This window comes from Cyprinodon tularosa, unplaced genomic scaffold (assembly GCF_016077235.1).
Source record: "Cyprinodon tularosa strain WSP-4 unplaced genomic scaffold, ASM1607723v1 ctg1024, whole genome shotgun sequence".
Taxonomy (NCBI): domain Eukaryota; kingdom Metazoa; phylum Chordata; class Actinopteri; order Cyprinodontiformes; family Cyprinodontidae; genus Cyprinodon; species Cyprinodon tularosa.
The window spans coordinates 64027-87048 of record NW_024037810.1 but is presented as its reverse complement, the minus strand read 5'-3'; the positions used below and the strand labels follow the sequence as shown (position 1 = coordinate 87048).

General features: G+C 35.7%; 1 protein-coding gene across 1 annotated transcript in view; it reads right to left on the bottom strand.

Annotated features, from left to right (window-relative positions):
- LOC119780235 (calcium-dependent secretion activator 1) overlaps positions 1 to 23022 on the bottom strand; it is a gene marked incomplete at its 3' end in the record, with an annotated part of 164303 nt that overhangs the window by 85019 nt on the left and 56262 nt on the right. The window contains exons 10-12 of the mRNA XM_038280190.1: positions 20290 to 20502; positions 10527 to 10663; positions 9952 to 10139 (exon numbers count right to left, since the gene is read on the bottom strand). Of these exons, the coding sequence (XP_038136118.1) occupies positions 9952 to 10139; positions 10527 to 10663; positions 20290 to 20502 (538 nt within the window). The remainder of the gene's footprint in view (positions 1 to 9951; positions 10140 to 10526; positions 10664 to 20289; positions 20503 to 23022) is intronic.

Below are 23022 nucleotides of genomic sequence, written 5' to 3'. Positions count from 1 at the left end.
GACATAGAAAAAGAAGCATAGATACAAAAGGCAACTGTCAACCAGCTCCACAGGCGGCCCCGTCCAGGAAACACACAGCCAGGCAGACGAGCTCCGAGCCAGCTCCCATGTCAGAGGATGAAGAGAGCACATCCAGTTAGTCACAGTCAGAGAAACAGGACTACACTGGAAAACAGGCCAAGCTCCAACATCTAGAAACAAAGGTGTTGATGGCAGCAGCACAGCTGATATTTCTCTCCAGGATGGAGTCACAGCCAAACAGGAACAGACCAGATGAAGCTACTATGACCAATTTCTCTCCGGGACCAATTTTTAGGAACAAAACAAAAATACCCCCCCCAAAAAAAGACACAAAAAAAATTTACTGATAAACAAAATATATTTTGTGCTTTAGTGTTGAGAATTTCATTGAGATAATATTGCACTAAAAGATTTAAAACAAAAGAATTAAAATCTTGCAATGCAATCTGAAATTAGCTCATTCCACTCTTTAACTTAAGCAGTTGTTTGATGCCTTCGCTGCGTTGACCAACTTTATTTTTAATTCGGCATCATAACTCGACTTCAAATGTCTGCAAAATGTTCGGATTTTTTAGCGACTTCGTTCTTTGCAGTGAATCTTCATTTCAAGCATCCTTGTCACTCCTTCTCTCATGTGATAGAAACATGACTGCAGCTACAGTGAGGTCACTACAAAAACCTGCCGTGCTCTGCTGTTGAGTTCATGTAGCGGCCCCAGGCATCTGTAACTGTATAATTGATTAGGCCCAGATTATGACGACCCAACAGTTTCACATAATTTTTCACCTTATATTCGAGCCAGTACTGTAATTTACTGGCCTTCTAGTAAACCTTCGTAACTGCTGTTCTACATTTCTTAGCTTTCAACTCAGTCTCTGCCTTCTGAGCATTGCTGTCGTATTTGCAGAGGTCTGAGCGTCAAAGACTAAAATAATTTATATCAATAGAATTCTTCTAAATGTCTTTTTCTTTCTGTGTGAGTATTTCTAGATTGAAATATTATAGGTTGGTCTCCATCCATGCCGAGCTGTCACTCTGCAGCTAGGCATTGCAGCTACTGGAATTCTCCATAGGATCAGAAACACGATCAGGATCATATCGGTTTCACTCCAGCCTCCCTGTAAATCCTTAAACAAATGAACACTGCCCTTTAATAAATGTGGGTCACACTGCTTGTGTCTGTCTAAAAACAATCATATACAGAGAGTTATTTTTTTTAAACTCAACAACCTGTCATGATCTGGCCTGTTTGCTTCTTAATTAGTAATCCCTTTCACCTGTCGTTTTCCCTCCCTGCTTTAATCATAATTTATTCCTCTCACCTGTTTCCTCTGGTTTATATTCTGTTCAGCCTGAGCATTCAGGGCCAGATCATTGCTTGTCTTTCTGTCAGTCTGTCTGTTCAGTTTTTATTTGGTTCATGTCCTGGATCCTAGCTGCCAGTGGAAAGAGGGTTTTAGTTTGTCTCGTCTCCTGATCGTCCACTGTTCCTCCCCCGGGGAGTCCTCTGGGTTTTTGGCTCAATATGGGGGGAGGTTCAGCTTTTATCCAGTAAGCCTGGCTCCAGGGAGGAGACCAGTTTAAAGTCCCGCTTAAAGTTCCGGTTCCACGTCCTGTCTCGGCTACCCTCTTCCACTGAGCCTGCCTGTCTGCACCTGATCCTGTCTGCTCCTGTGCGTGACCACCTGGTCATGCTTCTGGTCCCAGTCAGACTCTGAACCCTCCTGGGAGCCTGTGGATGCCTGGAAGCCTGGATCCTGCCTCCTGTTTCTGTTCCTGTCTGTTCTGGATCCCTCACCAGGATCGGCTTCCAGCCTCACCTATTGGACTGCAGCACTGGGGACACTCGTGGTCTGGACTGTTAAACCAGGTAAGTTACCAACACAGTTAATCTTCTATCAGTTTATCGTGGTCACTTACCTGTGTTTCTCCCCCAGAGTGTCTGAGATTGGGTGGTGCCCCGCCCCCCCACCTGCAGTGTTCGCGAGCCACAGCTCCGCTTTAGTTTTTGTTTTATTTAATAAACGTTTGAACTTTCCTACTGACTGCCTCTCCTGAATACTGGGTCCATCTGTCTCTGTTCATGACACAACCTCTATCTCTTTAGTTGTAACAGAATTCACACTAAAATATATAAAAAATATATTTTAACCTTTGAATGACACAAAAACAACTATAGTTGTGTGAGAAAGCTTCCAGAATGATTCAATTGCCTACCTTCTACGTCCCATGAACACTGCACTTCTGAAGTCCTTTATCTTCATGAGCTCAAAAAGTTTGAGTTCTGGTTTTATGGTCTGAGGGGGGGGCTCAGGGTTAAAGAGGGACAGTTCTTGCACGAGGTCAGTCTCACATATTGGCCAGTTTGTTAACTCAGACAAAACGTTGACTAAGTGTGGTTTAGAGAAAGGGTTGGTCAGAGGGTTAAAGGGATGTTTTTTTCAAATTTGGTAAAAGGTTAAAGGAGAAACAAAAGAAATAAAAGAGAAGAGGTGAGCATGCAAGTAGAGCAAGAAGGACACATAAATAACTTAAAAATAAGAATCTGAAATTTACCAGTAAAACAGAAAATTGACACAAGAAATATCGTAACTTGAACGTACAGTGTTCAAACTAATGCAATTGTTTTTGAAAAGTGAGCAGAGCTTGAAATGTTTACGCAAATTTTTATTTGCGTTTAACCGAATCAAGAAATGTTGATTTTTTTTTTGCTTTCTCCAGAATGCAAAGAGAGAGAAACATCAGGCTTCTAAAAATTGGATTATTTTTAAAAACTCAAAAATGTACTGTGGCTAGAAGATGCATAAAACTGTCGCGTTGGACACCAGATGAAATTCCAGGTTAAAAAAAAAAACACCCTCAGAGCTGGGCGCCTTAGATAAAGGAATCTGCAGCTTGTCCTGATGGGGAGGGATAGGGCAGCTCTTCTTGCTTATATCAGGTCTTTACAATAGAGTATTTTTTATAATTTTTTCTGGAGAATAAAGTCGCAATATTATGAGAATAAAGTTGAAAATTCAAGAGAATGAAGTCATCATACCACAACCCGTTTTAGAGAGAAACCTTCTAGCTCTGACCAGCAGGTGACGGCCGACCGGCTCCACCAATCAGCAACCTTTGTTTGACATCCTTCCCAGTTTGATGCTGATGTCCTAAAATAATTATAGTATAAGTGTAACTTCACATGATGCGCGACACTCCTCATTTTAGGGAAGAATGTGCAAATTTATTCTTTTAATATTAAGACCTTTTTCTCATAATATTACAACTTTATTCTCATAACGTTATGAATTTATTATGATACTTTTACAACTTTATACTGGAAATTTTACAACTTTATTCTTGTAGTTTTATTACTTTATTCTCGTATTGTTACGACTTTATTCTTGTAGTTTTATTACTTTATTCTCGTATTGTTACGACTTTATTCTAGTAATTTTATTACTTTATTCTCGTATTGTTACGACTTTATTCTTGTAGTTTTATTACTTTATTCTCGTATTGTTACGACTTTATTCTAGTAATTTTATTACTTTATTCTCGTATTGTTACGACTTTATTCTTGTAGTTTTATTACTTTATTCTCGTATTGTCACGACTTTATTCTAGTAATTTTATTACTTTATTCTCGTATTGTTACGACTTTATTCTTGTAGTTTTATTACTTTATTCTCGTATTGTTACGACTTTATTCTTGCAGTTTTATTACTTTATTCTCGTATTGTTACGACTTTATTCTTGCAGTTTTATTACTTTATTCTCGTGTTGTTACGACTTTATTCTTGTAGTTTTATTACTTTATTCTCGTATTGTTACGACTTTATTCTTGTAGTTTTATTACTTTATTCTCGTATTGTTACGACTTTATTCTAGTAATTTTATTAGTTTATTCTCCTATTGTTACGACTTTATTCTTGTAGTTTTATTACTTTATTCTCGTATTGTTACGACTTTATTCTAGTAATTTTATTAGTTTATTCTCCTATTGTTACGACTTTATTCTTGTAATTTTATTACTTTATTCTCGTATTGTTACGACTTTATTCTTGTAGTTTTATTACTTTATTGTCGTATTGTTACGACTTTATTCTTGTAGTTTTATTACTTTATTCTCGTATTGTTACGACTTTATTCTTGTAGTTTTATTACTTTATTCTCGTATTGTTACGACTTTATTCTTGTAGTTTTATTACTTTATTCTCGTATTGTTACGACTTTATTCTTGTAATTTTATTACTTTATTCTCGTATTGTTACGACTTTATTCTAGTAATTTTATTAGTTTATTCTCGTATTGTTACGACTTTATTCTTGTAATTTTATTACTTTATTCTCGTATTGTTACGGCTTTATTCTTGTAGTTTTATTACTTTATTCTCGTATTGTTACGACTTTATTCTAGTAATTTTATTACTTTATTCTCGTATTGTTACGACTTTATTCTTGTAGTTTTATTACTTTATTCTCGTATTGTTACGACTTTATTCTAGTAATTTTATTACTTTATTCTCGTATTGTTACGACTTTATTCTTGTAGTTTTATTACTTTATTCTCGTATTGTTACGACTTTATTCTAGTAATTTTATTACTTTATTCTCGTATTGTTACGACTTTATTCTTGTAGTTTTATTACTTTATTCTCGTATTGTCACGACTTTATTCTAGTAATTTTATTACTTTATTCTCGTATTGTTACGACTTTATTCTTGTAGTTTTATTACTTTATTCTCGTATTGTTACGACTTTATTCTTGCAGTTTTATTACTTTATTCTCGTATTGTTACGACTTTATTCTTGCAGTTTTATTACTTTATTCTCGTGTTGTTACGACTTTATTCTTGTAGTTTTATTACTTTATTCTCGTATTGTTACGACTTTATTCTTGTAGTTTTATTACTTTATTCTCGTATTGTTACGACTTTATTCTAGTAATTTTATTAGTTTATTCTCCTATTGTTACGACTTTATTCTTGTAGTTTTATTACTTTATTCTCGTATTGTTACGACTTTATTCTAGTAATTTTATTAGTTTATTCTCCTATTGTTACGACTTTATTCTTGTAATTTTATTACTTTATTCTCGTATTGTTACGACTTTATTCTTGTAGTTTTATTACTTTATTGTCGTATTGTTACGACTTTATTCTTATAGTTTTATTACTTTATTCTCGTATTGTTACGACTTTATTCTTGTAGTTTTATTACTTTATTCTCGTATTGTTACGACTTTATTCTTGTAGTTTTATTACTTTATTCTCGTATTGTTACGACTTTATTCTTGTAATTTTATTACTTTATTCTCGTATTGTTACGACTTTATTCTAGTAATTTTATTAGTTTATTCTCGTATTGTTACGACTTTATTCTTGTAATTTTATTACTTTATTCTCGTATTGTTACGACTTTATTCTTGTAGTTTTATTACTTTATTCTCGTATTGTTACGACTTTATTCTAGTAATTTTATTACTTTATTCTCGTATTGTTACGACTTTATTCTTGTAGTTTTATTACTTTATTCTCGTATTGTTACGACTTTATTCTTGTAGTTTTATTACTTTATTCTCGTATTGTTACGACTTTATTCTTGTAATTTTATTACTTTATTCTCGTATTGTTACGACTTTATTCTTGTAGTTTTATTACTTTATTCTCGTATTGTTACGACTTTATTGTTGTAGTTTTATTACTTTATTCTCGTATTGTTACGACTTTATTCTTGTAATTTTATTACTTTATTCTCGTGTTGTTACGACTTTATTCTTGTAGTTTTATTACTTTATTCTGGTATTGTTACGACTTTATTCTTGTAGTTTTTATTACTTTATTCTCGTATTGTTACGACTTTATTCTTGTAATTTTATTACTTTATTCTCGTGTTGTTACGACTTTATTCTTGTAGTTTTATTACTTTATTCTGGTATTGTTACGACTTTATTCTTGTAGTTTTTATTACTTTATTCTCGTATTGTTACGACTTTATTCTTGCAGTTTTATTACTTTATTCTCGTGTTGTTACGACTTTATTCTTGTAGTTTTATTACTTTATTCTCGTATTGTTACGACTTTATTCTTGTAGTTTTATTACTTTATTCTCGTATTGTTACGACTTTATTCTAGTAATTTTATTAGTTTATTCTCCTATTGTTACGACTTTATTCTTGTAGTTTTATTACTTTATTCTCGTATTGTTACGACTTTATTCTAGTAATTTTATTAGTTTATTCTCCTATTGTTACGACTTTATTCTTGTAATTTTATTACTTTATTCTCGTATTGTTACGACTTTATTCTTGTAGTTTTATTACTTTATTGTCGTATTGTTACGACTTTATTCTTATAGTTTTATTACTTTATTCTCGTATTGTTACGACTTTATTCTTGTAGTTTTATTACTTTATTCTCGTATTGTTACGACTTTATTCTTGTAGTTTTATTACTTTATTCTCGTATTGTTACGACTTTATTCTTGTAATTTTATTACTTTATTCTCGTATTGTTACGACTTTATTCTAGTAATTTTATTAGTTTATTCTCGTATTGTTACGACTTTATTCTTGTAATTTTATTACTTTATTCTCGTATTGTTACGACTTTATTCTTGTAGTTTTATTACTTTATTCTCGTATTGTTACGACTTTATTCTAGTAATTTTATTACTTTATTCTCGTATTGTTACGACTTTATTCTTGTAGTTTTATTACTTTATTCTCGTATTGTTACGACTTTATTCTAGTAATTTTATTACTTTATTCTCGTATTGTTACGACTTTATTCTAGTAATTTTATTAGTTTATTCTCGTATTGTTACGACTTTATTCTTGTAATTTTATTACTTTATTCTCGTATTGTTACGGCTTTATTCTTGTAGTTTTATTACTTTATTCTCGTATTGTTACGACTTTATTCTAGTAATTTTATTACTTTATTCTCGTATTGTTACGACTTTATTCTTGTAGTTTTATTACTTTATTCTCGTATTGTTACGACTTTATTCTAGTAATTTTATTACTTTATTCTCGTATTGTTACGACTTTATTCTTGTAGTTTTATTACTTTATTCTCGTATTGTTACGACTTTATTCTAGTAATTTTATTACTTTATTCTCGTATTGTTACGACTTTATTCTTGTAGTTTTATTACTTTATTCTCGTATTGTCACGACTTTATTCTAGTAATTTTATTACTTTATTCTCGTATTGTTACGACTTTATTCTTGTAGTTTTATTACTTTATTCTCGTATTGTTACGACTTTATTCTTGCAGTTTTATTACTTTATTCTCGTATTGTTACGACTTTATTCTTGCAGTTTTATTACTTTATTCTCGTGTTGTTACGACTTTATTCTTGTAGTTTTATTACTTTATTCTCGTATTGTTACGACTTTATTCTTGTAGTTTTATTACTTTATTCTCGTATTGTTACGACTTTATTCTAGTAATTTTATTAGTTTATTCTCCTATTGTTACGACTTTATTCTTGTAGTTTTATTACTTTATTCTCGTATTGTTACGACTTTATTCTAGTAATTTTATTAGTTTATTCTCCTATTGTTACGACTTTATTCTTGTAATTTTATTACTTTATTCTCGTATTGTTACGACTTTATTCTTGTAGTTTTATTACTTTATTGTCGTATTGTTACGACTTTATTCTTATAGTTTTATTACTTTATTCTCGTATTGTTACGACTTTATTCTTGTAGTTTTATTACTTTATTCTCGTATTGTTACGACTTTATTCTTGTAGTTTTATTACTTTATTCTCGTATTGTTACGACTTTATTCTTGTAATTTTATTACTTTATTCTCGTATTGTTACGACTTTATTCTAGTAATTTTATTAGTTTATTCTCGTATTGTTACGACTTTATTCTTGTAATTTTATTACTTTATTCTCGTATTGTTACGACTTTATTCTTGTAGTTTTATTACTTTATTCTCGTATTGTTACGACTTTATTCTAGTAATTTTATTACTTTATTCTCGTATTGTTACGACTTTATTCTTGTAGTTTTATTACTTTATTCTCGTATTGTTACGACTTTATTCTAGTAATTTTATTACTTTATTCTCGTATTGTTACGACTTTATTCTTGTAGTTTTATTACTTTATTCTCGTATTGTTACGACTTTATTCTTGTAGTTTTATTACTTTATTCTCGTATTGTTACGACTTTATTCTTGTAATTTTATTACTTTATTCTCGTATTGTTACGACTTTATTCTTGTAGTTTTATTACTTTATTCTCGTATTGTTACGACTTTATTCTTGTAGTTTTATTACTTTATTCTCGTATTGTTACGACTTTATTCTTGTAATTTTATTACTTTATTCTCGTATTGTTACGACTTTATTCTAGTAATTTTATTAGTTTATTCTCGTATTGTTACGACTTTATTCTTGTAATTTTATTACTTTATTCTCGTATTGTTACGACTTTATTCTTGTAGTTTTATTACTTTATTCTCGTATTGTTACGACTTTATTCTAGTAATTTTATTACTTTATTCTCGTATTGTTACGACTTTATTCTTGTAGTTTTATTACTTTATTCTCGTATTGTTACGACTTTATTCTAGTAATTTTATTACTTTATTCTCGTATTGTTACGACTTTATTCTTGTAGTTTTATTACTTTATTCTCGTATTGTTACGACTTTATTCTTGTAGTTTTATTACTTTATTCTCGTATTGTTACGACTTTATTCTTGTAATTTTATTACTTTATTCTCGTATTGTTACGACTTTATTCTTGTAGTTTTATTACTTTATTCTCGTATTGTTACGACTTTATTGTTGTAGTTTTATTACTTTATTCTCGTATTGTTACGACTTTATTCTTGTAATTTTATTACTTTATTCTCGTGTTGTTACGACTTTATTCTTGTAGTTTTATTACTTTATTCTGGTATTGTTACGACTTTATTCTTGTAGTTTTTATTACTTTATTCTCGTATTGTTACGACTTTATTCTTGTAGTTTTATTACTTTATTCTCGTATTGTTACGACTTTATTCTTGTAGTTTTATTACTTTATTCTCGTATTGTTACGACTTTATTCTTGTAATTTTATTACTTTATTCTCGTATTGTTACGACTTTATTCTAGTAATTTTATTAGTTTATTCTCGTATTGTTACGACTTTATTCTTGTAATTTTATTACTTTATTCTCGTATTGTTACGACTTTATTCTTGTAGTTTTATTACTTTATTCTCGTATTGTTACGACTTTATTCTAGTAATTTTATTAATTTATTCTCGTATTGTTACGACTTTATTCTTGTAGTTTTATTACTTTATTCTCGTATTGTTACGACTTTATTCTAGTAATTTTATTACTTTATTCTCGTATTGTTACGACTTTATTCTTGTAGTTTTATTACTTTATTCTCGTATTGTTACGACTTTATTCTTGTAGTTTTATTACTTTATTCTCGTATTGTTACGACTTTATTCTTGTAATTTTATTACTTTATTCTCGTATTGTTACGACTTTATTCTTGTAGTTTTATTACTTTATTCTCGTATTGTTACGACTTTATTCTTGTAATTTTATTACTTTATTCTCGTGTTGTTACGACTTTATTCTTGTAGTTTTATTACTTTATTCTCGTATTGTTACGACTTTATTCTTGTAGTTTTACTACTTTATTCTCGTATTGTTACGACTTTATTCTTGTAATTTTATTACTTTATTCTTGTATTGTTACGACTTTATTGTTGTAGTTTTATTACTTTATTCTCAAAATAATTTTTTAAAAATTCTCTAGCCTGGCCATAATACCCTGTTGTAAGTTCTTCACTCCGTGGCCGAGAAACTTTTGTTTTTATTTTTGTTAATGGCACCACTGGGATACTTAATTTCTCCAGGATCAGACTGCAGCAATAGTGCAAAATAATATCTGAGAGGTAGTTTGACCTTTACCTGTTTCCATGCACGTGCGAGGCACAGAAGGCATAGCTGTAGTGAAGCAGTGTGGGGTCAATCATGGCTCCATTCTCGGCCCTCTCAAGCAGATCACTAAGGTAACAAAGGTGCCGGTGGCAGCCTCGGACACCATAACGAGCGCAGTATTCATCCAGGACGAACACCTGGCCAGGACTAAACCAACCCTGTGGGAATCACACACAAACACACAGTTTTCACATCTGCAGCAGACCTGACAATATCAAATCAATTCATAACAGACAAAACTCATTCAAGAGCACAGCAAATAAGATAAAACAGATATTACTTTTGAGGAAGAAAAAATCTATGGTAAAGTAGGTGGAGCTAAAAAGAAAAAAAAGAAGCAATAAAGGAGCTGTTGTGATGGAGCTCCACTGCTCATCAACAGCTCAGCTGCAGAGGTGGTCAGCAGCACCACATTCATCACAGACACCCTCACCTGGACTGGAAACACCACCTCTTTGGTCAAAGGGCACAGAAGGGCTTGGACTTCCTGCAGAGGATGAGGAGAGCCCCCTCCAAAAAACTGATGAGGATTCAGCTTTGCTTACCAGGCAGGAATAGGAATCGTTTAGTCTGTGATCCAAGGTGAGGCGCTGCACCAGCTCAAACAGGGAGGCATGGTCGAAGTTACACGGGTTGGCTGATATAAACTCGTCCATTCCGTGCTTTTGGGCTCGATCTGCATCTGAATATAGTTTACCAAGAAAGAAAATGAAACAAAAAGAAGTGGGAAATTTCAGATGTCTGTAAAATAAAGCAAGCTTATTATCTTAGCTCTGAACCGCTGTGCAAAAACAACATGAACAGCAAGCCATTATCTGTTTGAAGGCCCAGGATTTCTATGACCTAAGTCGATTTAAAAAGGTCAAATGTGAGTATAAAATGCGTTAAAAATCTGCCAAATGATGTATAGGAAACTTTGAAGAAAACACCACCACACCTTCAGTCCGGTGGTCATAATAAATCAAAGACCTTACTACTCCCACCATACCTCAGCGTAGTGACAGATTATGGCTACAGCTGTAGCAGGTGTGTGTTGAAGAAGAGTGAAAGTATTTATTTCTTAGTGTAGTCTCTAGTTCTCTAAAAGCACATTAATGTTGAATAAACCAATCTAGTTTCAAAGTTTATCTTTAATCTTAGCCAAATCGATCTGCCTCAAAAACAAACAAGACACTGAATATTAACCAATGATTTTATCTAATAGGTGAAAACCACACTTCAAGAATGGATTGGTTGGAAAAACAACTGAGAAACAATCAACTTGGTAAAACCGATTTTGTTTAGTTCAATCAATATATTGGTCAGAAACTGGTTTCACAGCAATTGGTTAAGCAAACAACCAGTAAAAATGGTGACTGGTGGTTTACTAATCTGACTGTTTTCTATTTTTTAGATATATATTTTTATTTAAAAGTTCAATATATAACAAGGACGCATAAACACCTCATTTTATTTCTGTGTTAAATTATGTTTAAAGTAAGAGATCATTAAAAATGTCTCCGGACCTTTTCTGGTTGATGATTTTCTTTATTCTGACCCAGCTGATATTTAATTGGCTACCCCTGTTCTAAAACATGCCGTTATACGTTAAAGAAATTTGAACAAATGTAATCTCTTGTGTTTTCATCTTAAACATAGAACACTTTAACAGACCTTTAAACTAGGGACGCACGATATAATGGGCCCCCTATCGGTATCGGCCTTAAAACTGAATATCGGACATCGGCCCCCCCACCGATATTTAACCCGATATTTGATCAGCTTCTGAGTTTCTAAAGTCTAAAAAAATAAAAAAAATACTACTTCTTCTTCTTCCTCAAAAACTTCTTTTTTACAGACTTAAAAACTTCTAAAGACGAGGGAAAAAATATTGATCCATTAAAATATCCCAATATCTTCCTATGCTGATATATTGCCATTTAAAAACACCATATCAATCTCTTTTACTAATGAAATATTGCTATACGTCATCGTTATGCTACGAAATCCCCCGAAAATTCACCAAATGTTGCCATATTTTTATATGTTGATATATTGACGCGGTATCGATCTATTTTACTAACAAAATCTCACAAGAATTTGCAAAATATCACGAGAGTTTGTAACAGAACGATGAAATTTCACCAGATTTTGAAAGTAAAATAGATCGATACCGCGTTTTAAAAAATCTATTTGATATCAGCATATGAAAATATATTTGAGTATATTATTTTTCAAAGTGTCAGAAATGGATAACAAAACAGCTATTTTCAATGACTACTTATTTTTGTCCAGCTTTAACATCGGTATCGATATCGGTTATCGGCTACATGAGTTTTAAAATATCGGCATATCGGATATCGGCCAAAATCCCAATATCATGCATCCCTACTTTAAACCATTTGAACTTATCCTTGAGGATGAAATATTAGCAGAGAAATAGAACTCCAAAAAAAAATGCCTCTATGCTTTAAATCTATTATCGTACAGCAAAGCAGATACATCTCACAATAGATACACTCGCTTGCATACTGTAGGTAAACTGTAGTCCCAAGTATAAAAACATTGTATTCTATACACATGTATTATTGGCTATCATGAACAGATTCTGTCTCCCGGGGAAAATGAACTTCAAAAGCATCACTGGGTCTGATGGGATCCAAACATAATATATTTTACCTGGATTTTGGTTGATAACAAGATTCTGCTTCTGTTTTTCATGATAAATGTCTGAATTAAAGATGTTCAAAATGATCATTTAAACTCAGCTTTAACTGTTTTATCCCATTAATGTTGAAACTGTTGGGATCTGGAGGTTTGTCCACTTTCTCCACCAGAGGGCGCACGAGATCTCCTTGGGGCATGAGCTGACTGCTGTCTTCAATCTGCTCATCAGGAGACTCCTACTTAAGGAGGCGGAGACTGACACTCCAGTGCCAGAGTGTTAGCCAGTAATGGTACAGCTAGACCAGAGACAACCTGCCTGATCTTTTCTCTGTGTTTTTGCGTGAACCTGCCTGATCCAGTTCTTTCTCTCTGCCTAGAGAACCTGACCTGTCTGAAAACCTGAAACCTGGAAGTTACTCAGTTCTGGAATCTGCCTGCCTGCATTCGGTCAGTCTCTGCCTTAGCCCTCAGCCCTCTGCCTGCCGACAAACCTCTGGACACTCAGGGTTATTCCCCCTCCTGCTGATCTGTTCCGCCCCTGAGCAGGTATTAACTTAATCACCTGACAAACTACTGGATCCCTGGAAATCCTCTAACCTCTCTGTTCTCCTTAGTGGTGATCCTCCCGTGACCAGTATGACCAACCCAGTTCCAGTGCACATTTGAAAACTCTGTCAATAAACCTTTGAACTTTTTCTCTGTCTCCTGAGTGTTCTCTGCATGTGGGTTAGACATCTCAATCCCATCATGACAGAAACTTTGTTCTTCTGCAGGGATATGGATCTTCTTTCTCTGTTGTAATAACATGAAATATCTATGATAACACCTGCATAGAGGGTGCAATGAAATGACATCAGTATGATGGAGGAAATGCTTTTTCAGTCTTCACAGCAATTTCTTAAAACCTGTTCAGCTAAGTGTTTGGATAGCGGATCCTACTCTGATCCTTAAACATTTGGCCATATTGGTAAAAACACAACTCAATAATTTCATTGATGCTGCAGGTAAATGCAGTTGTAAACATGTGGTGGACAGAGATCATCCCATCCGTACGAATAGATGAATTGCAGATGTGATCAAAGGTTATAAATATTAAATAGTAATCAAGAGATTTGGAAGCGAATGTCCTCCTCACCGCCTATGAAAACACCCCAGCTGTCAATCAACAAAACAATGAGCAGGATACTGCAAGCTGGTTTTGTCCCCTAAACAAGTCTCTACACCCCGCCCTGACACCCACCCCCTAAAAATCCAAAAAGGTGACATTGCAGTGCCCCTTTGGTTTGTAGCTGGTGGGCTGTCAGGTCTATTTGATGTGAGTGAGCAGGAATTGAGGCGGGAGGGCCGGACAGTAACATGCAGTGACATCAGTCACCCCCCATCCGTCTGGGCTGGAGAAGGATGGCCCTGGCAATGATTGATGGATGATATTCATTTATAGATCCAGCAAAGACAAACCGGGAGGCTGTGTCCTGGCTCTCGCTGGTCAGTGGTCAAAAGCTTTTGTAGCTATTTAAAGTCTGACCTGCTTTGTGATGCAGCACGCTTTCTATAGAGGGATCAAAGGAAATCAACAAATCAAAGGAAATCAAAAAAATATTATTAATTTGGTAATGCTTTCTTTTACAGTACAGTAATAACATAACAAGTTACACTATATTACTAGGTAACAAGAAAACTTTATTTGGTAATTACCACAAAATTAAGGTATATACTTTCATTATAATTACTTGCATGTAATTATTGCAATTGCATATTACTATGTAAGAATGGAGAATGTTGGTGGGTTAAAAGTTTCTATTATTGCCCACCACCTACCAACTGATTACAAAGTAAATTGTAACTTATGATCAGGTAAGTGCAGTGGTTCAAATTTCAGGTAGGATAAAATCAGACTTCTTAGATTTCAAACTGTTATTACCACGTAACTCGTATTCATTTCACCGACAGCAATAAATTAACGTGTTAATTATCTAGTAAAATGTATTTTTTTCCTAGTTATTGTTCTTCAGCAAAATGCATCTGCCCCCACCATGAGTACACTTAAGGCAGATCTGAAGTTGCTGAAGGATGAGACCCATCTTCTGAAAGATGAGCGTGACTTCCTGAGAAAGAAAGCTGAAACTTTAGAGAACTCTGAGTCCAGAAAGACGTCAAAAGGTATTCTCTTTGAATCTACACTCACCGGCCACTTTATTAGGTACCCCATGCTAGTAACGGGTTGGACCCCCTTTTGCCTTCAGAACTGCCTCAATTCTTGGTGGCATAGATTCAACAAGGTGCTGGAAGCATTCCTCAGGGGGTTTGGTCCATATTGACATGATGGCGTCACACAGTTGCTGCAGATTTGTCGGCTGCACATCCATGATGCGAATCTCCCGTTCCACCACATCCCAAAGATGCTCTATTGGATTGAGATCTGGTGACTGTGGAGGCCATTTGAGTACAGTGAACTCATTGTCATGTTCAAGAAACCAGTCTGAGATGATTCCAGCTTTATGACATGGCGCATTATCCTGCTGAAAGTAGCCATCAGAAGTTGGGTACATTGTGGTCATAAAGGGATGGACATGGTCAGCAACAATACTCAGGTAGGCTGTGGCGTTGCAACGATGCTCAATTGGTACCAAGGGGCCCAAAGAGTGCCAAGAAAATATTCCCCACACCATGACACCACCACCACCAGCATGAACCGTTGATACAAGGCAGGATGGATCCATGCTTTCATGTTGAAGACGCCAAATTCTGACCCTACCATCCGAATGTCGCAGCAGAAAGCGAGACTCATCAGACCAGGCAACGTTTTTCCAATCTTCTATTGTCCAATTTCCATGAGTTTGTGCAAATTGTAGCCTCAGTTTCCTGTTCTTAGCTGAAAGGAGTGGCACCCGGTGTGGTCTTCTGCTGCTGTAGCCCATCTGCCTCAAAGTTCCACGTACTGTGCGTTCAGAGATGCTCTTCTGCCCACCTTGGTTGTAACGGGTGGTTATTTGAGTCACTGTTGCCCTTCTATCAGCTCCAACCAGTCTGGCCATTCTCCTCTGACCTCTGGCATCAACAAGGCATTTCCGCCCACAGAACTGCCGCTCACTGGATGTTTTTTCTTTTTCGGACCATTCTCTGTAAACCCTAGAGATGGTTGTGCGTGAAAATCCCAGTAGATCAGCAGTTTCTGAAATACTCAGACCAGCCCTTCTGGCACCAACAATCATGCCACGTTCAAAGTCACTCAAATCACCTTTATATATTATATATATATATATATATATATATATATATATATATATATATATATATATATATATATATATATATATATATATATATATATATATATATATATATATATATAATTAATGGTAATTATATATATATATATATATATATATATATATATATATATAATTTCTTTTCTTTAACTTCTTGATAAGCATGTACAGTACAGTAGTAGCCATTTAAAATTTCTCCACTTTCCCTGATGGGCCCTTGGATGGCTCCTAGCTAGTCCCCTATAATTACTTTTCAAACATCAATATTTGTACTAATATTCTTTCTGTCATGATTTGTGGACATTAGGATCTAAAGAGAAGTGTCATCTCCTGGTCAGACCCTGTAATTCAGTGAAAGGGTGGAGTCAGAGTAAAACAAATGTGTTGGGCTCATGGAGGGTATTTTGTTGGGGGTTGCAGGGAAGGGCCATTTTAAATGGCTGCTACTGTAGCGTGGGTTAGTTTCTTGTGTCTTTGCAGCAATCCCAAACACTTTGATGGTAAAGAAAAGTAAAACTTTTTTTTTTAAAGGGGAAGTAGCACCTTTTAATTTCAATGATTCATATTAGCTGGAAATTTATTAGAAGAATAATGAGACCTTTTTTTAACAAAACAGCCTGTGATCTCCTGCCTGTGAGCTTGAGGGTTCCTCTCAGTAGCTCAGGTGTCCCTAGAACATCTGGACTGAGATCTCTAATGTTTCTCCAGATCTATGTTGGTGGCACTTCTCCGGTGTGGGGGTTAGTGCCCCCAGTGCTCCAATGACCACAGGCTCTACAGCTGCTTTCACCTTCCAGGCTCTCTCTAGCTCTACCCTGAGGCCTTGGTGTTTCTCCAGTTTCTCATGTTCTTTATTCCTCTGTCTCCATAATCTGGGAAGTCCAAATCGATCACTAGGGCCATCCTCTGCTGCTTATCAGTGATCACAATGTCCGGTTGGTTGGTTTGAACCATTTTTTTCTCTTTGTATCTGGAATTCTGACCTGGGGTCTCTAGTTTTTTGCACAGATGTTTCTGTTCATTATACCAACCACTAGATTATGACATTCAATGGATTCCTTTCCTGCCTGTATCTCTGCTGTCATGATCAGTACAGCTTCAGCCTGGCCCCTTTCTAGCCATTGGTAGGATTTGGTCATCTCAGCCACTTCAGCTATCTGAGGGTGGTAGATCCCATGCAGGGTTTTTTCCTCCTATGATGGTTCCTCAAGTTCCAGCTTCCACTGTCTGAGACATTTTCTTCATCCCTTAGGGCCATCTTCCTGATGTATTTTTGGAGTTTTCATCGCTGGTGGCTCTAATGGTCATTAGGCCTCCTTGTCCTTCTTTGCCCTTAGAACCTTTTTGTAAGAATTAAGTTACTTTTGTAATCATTGTAAGTTTATCTTATTAAACAAGGGTATATAATACACAGGGGTCTTAGGTCCTCACCATATCATGGACTCATATCAAACATTTTCCTCCCTCTCTTAGTAATAGCTACTTGCCTACTCACTTTAAAGGAAAGGTCCGGTCAAATTCAGAATTCAAACTTCTGAAAGGGGTCAAAGAACACTACTGCCACCTACTGGTTAGTGACGTCACGGTGCGGTATCGGCTGTTGATCAAGTCCCAGTGCTGTATCTGGTGTTTGTCACAACGCGCTATTATCCAAGTCATCTTGAAAACATTCTTCATCCAAATGTTGGCTACATATTACGGGTTTTTTCTCTGGCCAGAAGTTCGATGGCGAATCCTCCCTCTTCAAGTAGGCGATCCAACGACCAACCCGTCCGTGGAGGATCAGGAATCAGAAAGGAAAAAAAAGGAAAAAGCAATAGCACAGTAGCTGATTTGTTTAACCTGGTTGTGGATGGTAGATTTATAATTGTTAAAAAATGTTTTTATTTTTTATTTTTTTTTATTTTTTTTTTTTTTATTATTATTATTATTTTATTTTATTTTATATATATATAATTATTACTATCACTTAATAATGGGAATTGTTTTTGTGATATTTAATTTTCACCTTGTGAATGATGAGCATGCTTGGCTTGCAGTTGGGTGCTGTCTGCCTATGTACTGGTATGTGAAGGCATGTATGGCCTATATAACATGTTCACTACTGAGATTTCCTGTATCAAAACCCATTATACCCCATTTCATAGGCTGTTCTGTAAGGGAGGGTAGGGGTCGTAGGGTGAGAGTTGGGGGTAAACTGTTTAATTGTTAGTACCTTGTTTCACACAATTAATCTTTGTATTAATTTCACTTCATGGATAAGGTGTAATATGTATCTGTAATACCCAAAATTCCATAAATATATCATAAATTTTAAAAAAAGGAATCAGAAAGATGGAATAACTCTTTGTTTCACTTTTACCCGATGTATTCCAGCATCCAGCTGCCATGCACGTGGGCATTGTCAGTTTCACTACAGCTCTGGTGAATTTCAATGGTGAAGTCCTCTGGAAATCTTCAATAATTGTTGTTGATTGCAGATGTGTCTAGTAGTTCCCATTGATTTAGCTTGTAAAGCGGGGAGAATGGCGCTAGGCTTACCGCACCGTGACGTCACTGCTGGAAGATGGCAGTAGGGAGGTGTTACTGTATGATACAAAATGGCCGCCCCCAGACTCAGTGATTGTCACAAAAATTATTATTCTTTTTTTTTTTTTATGATTCACGCTAAATTTATTAAATCACCTTGGATGTATTATTTTTAGGTATTAATAATGATCCATTGATTATTTCTTGCTGATCGGACTTCTCCTTTAAAATATAATTAAATGTGAATCTTCATTTTATGGACACTAATGTTCCATTGATTTGCTTTGTTTAGTTTTTGCCGAATTGACTATTAGAGAATCCCACTTATAGCATGTTGGATATTGTCCATCATCTGCATAGAAAGTTATGGCGATTGATTAAATGGGTAGATTAAAGAGTTGTAAGCTGTGGCCGTAACACATCTCTCATTACGAAGGCAGCCAGGCGGTCCATGTGGCACTCAACATTCCCTTTCTGTAGACATGAGCAGCTGTCTGTGCAGGACACTGTCCATTGAGGTAGAACTGCCAATTCTGGAAGCTTCCAGAACAAAAAGGCATTCCATTTTCTATAGAAGTAGGTACAACTTTTATTTCACACTCACATGTCAAAACAAATGAAATAGTGAAAGCAGGAACAGGGAACAAAAAAAAATTAATTTCACACATATTCCTAACAGGCAAAGCTTTCAGTTGAGTCTTTGTTGTAACAGTGTTTTAATGTCGCTAATGTTGATTTGGATGGGGGTTGGAGGTTGCGTGACTGAGACGGTTTTGTTTTATATTATAGCACCGATACATGTGTGAACTTACACATGGTTATTTGGTAACATTGAGCGATTGCTGCCCAATTTAATTGTGTGGCAACCACACTGTATTATTCATGACCTGGCACTTTTTAACTTAGTAATTACCAGCTGCTGGGTCTCAGTGGGACTCCAGGGGTTGTGTCAATAACAGCTTTCTCACTAAATTCTGGAGGAGTTCCTTCATAGATCGATCCCCTCATTTCTTTTTTAATGCATAAACTCTTTTGATTCATTATTGTGAACAGAACATTTCAAATCTAAAGTCATCCTCACTGCTTTTTTGAATATTTTTAATGAAACGTTTCCTTTTACAAAAAGCCATTTTTATATTTTACCAACCAAATAATCCATTTAAATAAGAAAGAAATGCAGCTTATAGAATTTTAAAATATGTATATAAGTTTTTTTTAACTTTATCTTGATTTTTATTGATTCTCAGGGAGGTATCATTTACACAAACCTAGGCCTCTGAAACACAACATTGAGATCTAAAAATAAACTAACTTCCCTCTGTATTTCCTGTTTGAACCAGTGCTAATTAAGCAAACCTAAATTTAAGTTTCATATATTATTTCTTTTTTGTAAGCCAAGGTCCACTGTTAAATATACAGGTGAGTGGTCACTCACTTCTATTGTTCTGATGACACATCTGTCCATATTGTCTCTATCTTTTCTAAATGTCAAATAATAATCAATTCTTGTGTATAATGAATGACAGTAGTCAGGAAGATCGGATTAGGGCCCTTAGGGCGGGCAGAGAAAATACCAGTAGATATCAGAATGAGCACAGAGAAAGAGGAGAAAGGAAAACCCAAAGAAGGTTCAGTGCGTAGCAAACAGAGAGTAAAGAGGCAGAGCTAGCACTCCGTCAGCAGTCTGCACTAACCGTTAGCTATGGATTACAGGAAGGCTGCACACCACAAAGACTGAAGGGAAACAGAAAAGCTTACCAACTCTTATCAAATATCAGATCAATTTCTTTACCGATTGCTGTACGTTTTGGGATCATCCACATAAAGGATGTACATTTTCAACAAAAAGACATAAAAAACTTACAGAACTGAGATATGGGGGCATCAAGCTGTGGAGCAGTTCCGCCTCTGGAGTTCAGCTTCTGGACCTGGGTGGGGGGCACTGGCTTGTGTGACTGACCCGTGGCCCTATACATGGCCTGAACCCATAGGATGCGATCCTGCTCATCATCACTGGCAAATATCACAGTTTCTCCCTCTTTTACAGCATTAAAGAACGTCCGGCCACCTTCCAGACCTGGAAAATGGGCAGAAGAACATCGCTGAGTTCTTTGAGCAGATTTCTTTTTTCAACAATATCTTTATTGAGTTTTATATATATATATATATATATATATATATATATATATATATATATATGGCAGGTACAGCAACCTGAGCCTCAGTCAAGGTTTTATGTTGTTCCAAATGAATTTCCTAAAAGTACTATTAAGCTTGTCAAAAAAATGAACCTGGGAGTGGAAATGGGAGCAATTGAAACAGGTATAAAATTATTTGTAATACACAAATTTTAATCAGATTAATACAGCAAATCAGTGACATGGGCAACTTCAACCATTGATCTGATATCTCACTCACTTCTCCAATTACTGGATCATAGTTTGCTGGGGGGATCGTTTTGATATCAGTTGTAATTCACCAATATAGGTAAATCCTTCCTTTGCATTAGAAAAGTTTTTTTTTTTTCAGGTAAATTAGATGATTTTGCATTGTTAATGTTATACCCTGAGAACCGTCCGAACAATTCAATCTGTTGTAATAGATTTGGGAAACTAATTGATAGTTTAGTCGGGGAAAAAAACACATCGTCCACATATAAGGACATTTTATGCTCTTTTCCCCTAAACAGAAGCCTGATATGTTTGTTTGTGTCCCTATTGGCCATAGCTAGCTATGGCCAATAATAAACAACGTAGGTGACAGAGGGCATCCATGACGAGGTAATCGCTCCAAGCGAAGTGATTTAGATACTAAACTGTTTGTCAAGACACAGGCTGGTATACAAAGTTTGAATCAATTTAAGAAATTTCTGTCCAAATCCATATCTGGGTAAAACATTAAATGGGTATGGCCATTCTATTCTATCAAAAGCTTGCCAAGCATCCAGTGATTGTACTGCTGTATCTTTTGTATCAAACATTTAATGAATTATGTTAAGTTCCCATCTGATGCTATGAAAGCCTTTCTGATCGTTAAGAACTGTGCGTGGGATATAGGGGTCAAGTCTCCTTGCTAAAGCTTTACAAAGAATTTTGTGTCACATCCGATAAGGCCTATTGGATATGAAGAGACTCAGTGGGTAGCACTGATGCCTTGCAGCAACAAGGTTCTGGGTTCGACTCCCAACCCGGGGTCTTTCTGCATGGAGTCTGCATGTTCTCCCTGAGCATGCGTGGGTTCTCTCCGGGTACTCCGGCTTCCTCCCACAGTCCAAAAACATGACTGTTAATTGGCTTCTCTAGATCCTCCTAGGTGTGAGTGTGTCTGTGTTGCCCTGCGATGGAATGGCGACCTGTCCAGGGCGTACCCCGCCTCTCGCCCATTGACTGCTGGAGATAGACACCAGCACCCCTCACGACCCCAATCGGGACAAGCGTGTCAGATGATGGATGGATGTATATCTTGAGCATTCTGTGGGGGGTTTTCCTGGTTTTAAAATCAATGTTATCATTGCTATTCTTAATGAGGGTGGCAAAGTTCCTGTTTGATAGGATTCTTCTTGTTGGGATCCTGAGGCTTGCCCACCAGAGGGCGCCGAGGATCCCTTCCTAGGGGTTTGTGTTTCTGTTGGGATCTGGGGTTCTGTCTACCTTTCTCCACCAGAGGGCGTACTGGATCTCCTGAGGCTGGAGCTGACTTCACCAGCTGTTCCTCATCTGCTCATCAGGAGACCAGTACTTACGCAGGCGGAGGACCTCACTCCAGTGCCAGAGTGTTAGTCAGTCACGGTACAGCAAACCCTGAGCCAACCTGCCTGTCTAGTCTCCTGACTACGAAACCTGAACCTGATCCATTTTGTTTTCTCTGCTTCCCAGGTTGAACCTGCCTGAAACCAGAAATCCCCTGAAGAGTTTCTCTGTTGGAAATCGGTCTGCCTGATCTCAGTAGAACCCTGGAGAACCAAACCTGTCATGAATCTGCCAGCCAGCCCCCAGGAGAATCTGGAAGGGAAACTGAAGCTGAAACCAGGTGATCTACAAGCTCTAACCAAACTCAGCCTCCACCAAGCCCTCAGCCTGCCGTCAGCCTCTGGACCCCCCTGGTTCCCCCCTTTGCTGCTCAGCTCAAAACTCCAGGACTGTGAACCCTGTCGAGACCAGTCCCGAACCTGATACCCTGGATCTGTTTATTCTCTGGACTGTGTTCAACAATAAACCTTTGAACTTTTTCCCTGCCTCCGGTTGTGTTCTGCATGTGGGCTAGGAACCAAAACCCATTATGACACTTCTAACATATTAATGAGTGGAATTAATAGTTTTTCTTCAAATGTTTTGTAAAATTCAATTGACCCTGGAACCTTACCAACTGCTAATATTTTGGATAACCTGTGAGATTTCTGCAGTTGTCAAATCACGATGTGATTCATTTTTAGCAATTGAAACAGATCAAGAAATATATCCCGTTCTTCTTTTGCAGTGTATATATAAGCTTTCATAAAATTCTCTGAAACTATTATTAATTTCCAAAGGGTAGCCCTAATCATTCTTAGATGATTTACCTGGAAGTTTATGCTCAGTAATGATAGAATCTATATGTT